The sequence below is a fragment of the Eurosta solidaginis genome, chromosome 2 (assembly GCF_040869045.1).
Source record: "Eurosta solidaginis isolate ZX-2024a chromosome 2, ASM4086904v1, whole genome shotgun sequence".
Taxonomy (NCBI): domain Eukaryota; kingdom Metazoa; phylum Arthropoda; class Insecta; order Diptera; family Tephritidae; genus Eurosta; species Eurosta solidaginis.
The window spans coordinates 196906672-196914677 of record NC_090320.1 but is presented as its reverse complement, the minus strand read 5'-3'; the positions used below and the strand labels follow the sequence as shown (position 1 = coordinate 196914677).

Sequence of the window (8006 nt, the reverse complement as noted above, 5' to 3'; positions counted from 1 at the left end):
TCAGCGCATTTCATTTGCATGTAAATGCAACAACAAAGATTTGATCCAGATAGAAGTTTGGTTCAATTTCTAAGAAAGATAATTTGTTAATTTTTTCTCTTTAATTAGGCCAAAGACGATAGATATAATAAGAGCCGTCACTCGTTATTTTTTTAGGCCCTTCTCTTTCCAAAAATCACATTTACATAAAGTGCCAACACCGCAGGGATAAATGGGAGGAAATTCAAAAATGTCCCTCATAGAAAACATTCAGCATGAATTTTTTGATTTCCAGCGAGTTACTCGCCCCAAATAACGAGTGACGTCTCTTATTATATTTATCCTCTTTGCTTATACGAAGCTAAAAAACTCGCTGTGATGACTCGAATTACATCCCGAAGGCGTTCTTATATGTCCCAAATTTATCCCGATTGCAACCTTGTGGAGATTTATGAAAAGTAAAACTTGGCTGCACTTTTTTTGTACAATTTGTCATTTGCCGTCATTTTAAATTTATAAACGGAAAAGCGGGATCTTCAATTCCATTGTCACAAACAATTTTTCAACGCATAAATAGGTATAAAAAAGTGTAACCATGCAGAAAACACAAAAGAAACCTCCAAATAGAGCCGAATTAGCTAAATTGATTAAAGAAGTGCCTGAAGAATACCAACAGCACATACAACAAATGTCATTAAAAATGATGCAGCATCCCGCTTATGGCCATCAGTAAGTTAAAATCATTTCAATTGCAGAATTTCAATAAATTTTCATTTCAATATTAATAACTCCTCGTAAATTACTAGTTACGAATGGACTACGCGGGATTTTGAAATGGGGGCACCACTAGGACGTGGAAAATTCGGCAGAGTTTACTTAGCTCGCGAACGCACATCCAATTTCATATTAGCAATGAAAGTGTTGTTCAAAGCTGAATTGGAGAAGGGTAATGTGCAGCGACAGGTATTAAGAGAAATTGAAATACAAACGCGTCTTAAGTGAGTATTGCAACACCATAAGTATATTAATACATACCTATGCTATGTTTGTATATACAATGCACACTAATTTAGGCATCCAAATATATTACGCTTGCTAACTTGGTTTCATGACGAGAGCCGTATATACCTTGCGCTCGAAATTGCCTCAGAGGGCGAACTATATAAACATCTTCGCAATTCACCACATCGCCGTTTCGAAGAGCCGCGCGCTGCTAAATATACTTATCAAGTAGCTGATGCGCTCGAATATTGTCATCTTAATAACGTAATACATCGGGATTTGAAGCCTGAGAATATACTGTTAACGTCCTCCGACGATGTTAAGCTTGCAGATTTCGGCTGGTCAGCACACACGTTATCAAATAAGTGAGTTCGTTAACCTTGAATTACTCGGGCTTATTAATGCTCACTTTTTTTTTTTTTAATTAACAGGCGTAAAACTTTGTGTGGTACTTTAGATTATTTGCCACCAGAAATGGTGGATGGACAAATATATGATCATTCGGTTGATCATTGGTGCTTGGGTATATTATGCTATGAGTTTTTAGTTGGGAGTGCACCTTTCGAATCAAGTGACAATGAGAAAACTTATGAGAAAATTAGACGGCTTGAGGTATATTATCCTTCACATTTGAGTAGTGGTGCCAAGGATCTTATTGCAAAGGTAATTGAAGATATTAAAGTTCTGTTGGATGTTAAGTTTTAAAAAAATATTAAATACATATAAAAATTGTAGCTGCTGCGTAAATCCAATAATGGTCGTATATCACTTGTCGAAGTAATGAAGCATCCCTGGGTGAAGGATAATATGGCTAAAAGAAACGCATTGATAGAGGAGAAACTGAAGCGTGAAAAAGCAAATGAGAATTGATAAGTAATACTTAAATTAATACTAATTATATATTAGCATTGAATATTATCTTCTATATTCAACGTTTATTGTATTAAAATTATACTCATGTATCTGCATACAAAAACTGTAATTGTTGTTGTTGTTGTTGTTGTAGCGATACGGTTGCTCCCCGAAGGTTTAGGGAGTGATCGATGTGATGGTCCTTTGCCGTTTACAGATCCGGTACGCTCCGGTAACACAGCATCATTAAGGTGCTGGCCCGACCATCTCGGGAACGATTTATATGGCCACATTAAACCTTCAGGCCAATCCGGTATTTTAGTCGCCTCTTACGACAGGCATACCTACCGCGGGTATATTCTAACCCCCTGACCCGCTGGGTTGTTGTGTTATTGTGTTAACACTCAGTAATGTGCGGCACGCACACGCACACTTATCGATTAATTTATAACACAGTCCAAAAACTGTAATTGACCTTCGCTTGTGCAAAGCAGATCAAAAAATAGAATCCTTATCAATTCGTTTATTGATTACATCAAGTACATAGTCTTTTTCTCCTTCATCACAAAACCCAATTTTTTCGGACGAATATCAACTTTCAAATCGAGATCCCTATGTATTTCTGCACAGAACTCTTTTATGTAGGCGACCTTCGGCTTCGTATCAAAACTGGCTAAGCGAACCACCGTATTTCTGTGTAATCGGCCGCTGTTCGAAAAACACCGGCTACGCGATATACAGTACTTCTCCCTAAAAAACTTCGCTGCGTTGGATCACATTTATTCTGCAAATACTAGCACAACTCACTCGCATATTCCTCGTAATCATGGAAACCTCGTAAGTAAAATAATTTTCCATATGACTGCGAAATTTACGAGCTTTTTGATATCATGATTTCTCTTTGATTGGGGGTTTTGAGTTTTAATGTTTTTAAGTTGGGGATTTTGCTGAACTGTCAAGTAGAGTTTCATTTGAGTTATCAATCAGTTTGGCTATTAAGCAAGCTATTCGTTGCAAAGTATAAGTGTTATTGTGAAGTACTTTAATAAAGGCCATTTTTCAATTATTCAATATTGGAGTTATTTATTCAACAGTTTAGTGATTCGAACTTGGCAGAAGAGTGCAAATAAGAGATTTGCAAGTAAATTCGTTACAATTGGTGTCAGAAGAGGAATTGTTGAATAAATTCCAGAGGACAACAAGGACATGGCAAAGTTCAGTGAATTGAAGATCCAGCAACTGAAGGAGTTGGGAAGCCGTGGATTGAATACAACCGGCATTAAACTCAACTTCAGGCACGACTACGAGAGACAATGGAATTAGAAGGAATTGACGTGGAAGAGTATGACTTTCATCTTGATGGCGAGGAAACAACAAAAATGGAAGAGACAGTTACGCAGACAATGGCGAACACAGACCTGAACATGATATTGGCTGCAATATCGGCACAAATGTCCGAAATGTCATCACAAATATCCACAAATATGGCATCCCAACTGGAATCGCAAGAGAACCGTATAACAGCGAAGATTGAAGCACAGGAGGCACGTATTTCAGAAATGTCATCGCAAATGTCATCTCAACTGGAAGAGCAGAAGACTTATATGGCATCCCAGCTGGAATCACATGAGACACGTATTTCAGAAATGTCGACACAGATTACATCAAAGATGGAAACACACACAAGAGCAGAAGGAGCGTATATCATCAAAACTCGAAGCGCGTATGGACGAGAAAATAACGCAGTTTGAAGAAAAATTCGAGGCAGAGGTGGATGCTTTGAGAGGTCGTATACAGGAATTGCAACTTAATCGGCCGACTGCTTCAGCGAGTAATACGAAGGTAAAAACTCCATCTTTTGACGGCTCTGTTCCTTTCCAGGTCTTCAAGCTACAGTTTGAGAAGACCGCAGCAGTGAACAACTGGAATGCTGAAGATAAAGTCGCAGCTCTATTCATGGCGTTGAAGGGGCCTGCAGCTGAGATTTTGCAAACCATTCCAGAGGGCGAACGTAACTGTTATGAAGCATTGATGGGCGCTCTAGAGAGATGATGCGGAACTGAGCATAGGAGACAGATATACCAAATGGAGTTGCTGAACCGCTTCCAGAGGCCTGGTGAAACATTGCAAGAGTTTGCGTCGGATATTGAAAGGCTAGCACATTTAGCGAATGCGGACGCACCCGTGGAATACACTGAAAGAGTAAAGATTCAGAGCTTTATAAATGGCATACGGGACGTCGAAACACAGCGAGCTACATACGCAAACCCAAAGCCAACATTCGCAGAAACGGTGTCACAAGCTCTGATTCATGAAACAGCGTCGCTTCTGTGTAAGCCAGTTTTCAAAGCACGCCGTGTGGAAGTAGAAAGGCCAGAGAGGGTAGACGCAATATTGGAAGTACGGAAAGGATCGCAAAAGCGGAATGAAAAAGTTATCAAATGCTTCAAATGCGGGAAGTCCGGTCACATTGCACGTCATTGCGATCTTGGTCCTAATAGTTCCAACAATGGGGGTGGCCGTAAACGCAAAGCTAGAGGAAATGAGCAAGAGCGTGTCGGATGTAAAGAACGAAAACTTGCCCCGGCTATTGAATGTCCTGTGATACCTGTGTCGCACATTGGAAAGAAATCAAGCAGTCTTACCGTCAGAGGGAATGTCGATGGCAAGGAGCGTGTACTGACTGTAGATACGGGCGCATCTCATTCCTTAATTCGATCTGACTTGGTCAACAGGAGACTAAAACTGTTACCTGGAGCAAGGTTGTGTACGGTCACTGGCGAGTATAACCAAGTCCAGGGAGAAGTGGTATGTGAAGTCTTGATTGGAAAGGTCACAGTTGGACACAAATTCGTTGTGGCGGAGATCGTTGATGAAGTCATATTGGGAGTGGACTTCTTGGTTGACCATGACATCAAGATCGATATGCAGAAAAGGGTGATGCGTTATAAGAACCAGGATATACCACTTAACTTCAGTTGGCAGAAAGGGTTCAGTAGTAATCGAGTACTGGAAAAGACTCGACAAAGACTACGAAAGTCAAGGAAAGTAGATCGAGCAAAGGTTGACGGAACGAATGGGCCAAATAAAGCGAAATTAAAAGTACATGCGAGAAAAAGACCGGCATCGACAAACCGTAATGGACGCACTAATACGACTGAAAGAATTTTTCAGAAAGAATGCAAGGGTGGTTCCAAGCCAGCGCCCACTACTGTTGTGAAACGTCCAGACGATAATGATGATGCAAAGTCAATCCGTGAAGTGCAAGCTCTGCGAAGAAGTTCATTGGCCAAACAACAGAGTGCGAGGGAACGATCAAGAATAATGAGTAGTAAGATGAAACGCAGGTACAATGAGAACAAAAATTCGGAAGGTTTCTTGGAGGGAGATTTGGTACTGTTAAACAACCCTCACCGGCGGAAAGGTGTTCCAGCCAAATTTCGGTGCAGTTGGGAAGGCCCGTACAAAGTTGTGAAGAAGATCAGTGATACCATCTACCGCATACAAACCACTGGGAAACCACGGATTAGAAGGGTGGTACATTTGGAGATGCTAGCGGCGTTTAGATTGGGAGATTTGTCTGATCGGGACGATCAGACTAAGGTGGAGGGCAGTGTTACGAATATTAGCAAAACTAAGGAGTGCTGCCATCTCCAGGCCGATGCTAAGCAGTGACGTGAATTCACATCAATAAGTCAATCATTATGTATCTACATATACGAATCAATAATTGCGTCTACACATATGTACACATTCCGACGAGCAACATTTACATACAAGCAGCGGAGAAATACACATAAACACATTAATCGTCGTTTACCCACATGCATACAAGGCAGCGAGAGATGAGATGTCACGCTTCGCAAGGCAGTCGGTTCTATGTACCGGAGCGACTCGGGATTTTTCCCGACCAAGGACTGTCATTTCAGTGTGACCCCATTTAATTTGTTTCGTCCCTCCCACAAATTGTCATCCTCCCAGCAGCTCCTTGCAGCAGGACTGCTACATATTCTCTTACTCCGGGAAGGTATCGAACCCAATCCGGGTCCGTCTTCTGACCCCGGTCCTGAGAAATGGTTTTGCTGCATTTGCCAGAAAAGAATCTTTTTAGGACGGTCATACTCTGTTCAGTGTGTCTCGTGCAAGGGATGGTTGCATCGGACAGGTTGTTCTGGGCTTGATCCCAAAACCCGACGTCCACGTAACTTTTATAAATCTTTTGTGGCTCCTTGCTGCTCACGCCCAAGGGCGTCCCGTAGTCTACGCCTAAGCGTATCCCCACTACCTTCCAGCAGCTTCGCTGCTCAGCAAGCCACAACAAGTACCCGCTGCTGCTCGCGCCCCACGGCGCCAACAACTCAAACAGCTGATACCACTCATAACTACTACCTTCGTAGTAGAGCTGGTAGCAATGCTGAGCATCAGCCCCTGCCCCCGTCTTCTTCTCCCCCCCTCTTTTCTGGCAGCAATTGTGCTGGTCAGGGAAACAGACTCTTAGTCCCTGCCTCCGTTTGCACCGTCTGCCAGCACAGAATATATAGTTTTGCGACATCCGCACAATGCAGCTCCTGCCTTGGGTGGTGCCACTTTCCTAGATGTTCTGGTCTCCGCGACGGCAACCCCTCGACGGGTTTCATCGCGCCATGTTGCCAGGTCGCAAACCCAAATCATACGGGTACCCCAATGCTTGCCCAAGGGCGCCCAGTCACAAGGCCACAACAGCAATTGCGTCCTGGCCTTCCACAACCTAGGCGTAGTCACCCCTCACTTACCCCTAGAGTGGCGGCGTCACCCCTCATGCACTTCAGAATTCTGCAGTTCAACTGTAATGGACTAACTGGGAAGATTACGGAGATAGTCGATTTCATGAAGCGGCACAACATCCGCATTGCTGCGATTCAAGAGACTAAACTCACAGCAAGATCTGCATTGCAGACCTGCTCTGGTTATAATGTCCACAGGAAAGACCGCGAGAGCGGAAATGGAGGCGGCCTCGCGTTTATTATACACCACTCTGTGCAATATCATATATTTGATCCTGGCATCGACCGCAGTGACAATGTCTTAGAACGTCAAGGCCTATCTGTCCGATCAGGCGATGCAAATCTAGAAATCATCAACATCTACATCCCTCCTGTCACCTGTTGCCCCAGTGGATACCGCCCTAATATCGAGGCCTTACTCACTGGCAACAATCGCATTATCTTAGGCGATTTCAATGCCCATCACGACCTATGGCATTCAAACTTGCGGGCGGACAGTAGGGGTGAGATGTTGGCGGATCAAATAGACGAAACGACGTTCTGCACAATAAACGGAGACGCCCCCACACGTATGGTAGGAAGCTGTCATAGCTCGCCAGATATCTCAATCGTGAGCGCAGAACTCGTAAACTGCGTCAACTGGCAGTCGATGGTAACATTGGCATCCGACCACCTGCCCATACTTATTTCGTTCGAGCGTACCGCCGACTTCATCGTCACCGAAAAACGCACTTTCATAAACTTCAAAAAAGGAAAGTGGGAAGAATATAAATCTGCAACAGACAGCAGCTTTGCTGCCCTCCCTATCCCGACTGATGCCCGCCAAGGGGAGCGTGCCTTCCGTAAGGTCATTGAATCCGCCTCGGCACATTTCATTCCCGCCGGGAGAATTCCCGAAATCCGGCGCGCGAGCGCTTCTGCCGACAATATATAATGCATCCTACGGTCGACAAAGATAGACGGAGAGCCAATAGACACGCACATAAACACAAACTCAGCGCGTCACCAATTACCATCACCGCTAGAGAGGTTGAGGACGCCATTGGTCGCGCTAAACCATCCAAAGCAGTGGGCCCAGACGGCATAGCCATGCCGATGCTTAAAAACCTAGGGAAAGAGGGTTTCAACTATTTAGCGCATGTCTTCAACCTGTCTCTTTCCACCTTTGTCATACCCGAGAAATGGAAAATGGCCAAGGTGGTCCCGCTACTAAAGCCTGGGAAACCAGCTAACATAGGTGAGTCATATCGTTCGATATCTCTCCTATCGCCAGTGGCAAAGACGCTTGAAGCCATTTTGCTCCCTTATTTCCAAGCACATTTGCAGCTAGCCCCTCATCAGCATGGCTTCAGAAAACTCCATAGCACTACCTCCGCGCTAAATGTCATTAGCACCCAGATAAATTGCGGT

The 8006-nt window shown here is 43.7% G+C and overlaps 1 protein-coding gene across 1 annotated transcript; it reads left to right on the top strand.

Annotated features, from left to right (window-relative positions):
• Nucleotides 1-485: 485 nt before the first annotated feature.
• aurB (aurora B) lies at nucleotides 486-1957 on the top strand. The gene is made up of 5 exons (XM_067766794.1): nucleotides 486-708; nucleotides 786-977; nucleotides 1053-1346; nucleotides 1413-1644; nucleotides 1717-1957. The coding sequence occupies exons 1-5, from the start codon at nucleotides 575-577 to the stop codon at nucleotides 1849-1851; spliced, it is 987 nt and encodes a 328-aa protein (XP_067622895.1). The 5' UTR covers nucleotides 486-574; the 3' UTR covers nucleotides 1852-1957.
• Nucleotides 1958-8006: the final 6049 nt, after the last annotated feature.

Bases quoted from the DNA above. Each gene is read 5' to 3' on its own strand.
- aurB (XM_067766794.1), top strand. From the start codon at position 575: ATGCAGAAAACACAAAAGAAACCTCCAAATAGAGCCGAATTAGCTAAA. The intron at 978-1,052 runs GTGAGTATTGCA...ACACTAATTTAG, and splicing joins GAAATACAAACGCGTCTTAA to GCATCCAAATATATTACGCT. The intron at 1,645-1,716 runs GTAATTGAAGAT...TAAAAATTGTAG, and splicing joins CCAAGGATCTTATTGCAAAG to CTGCTGCGTAAATCCAATAA.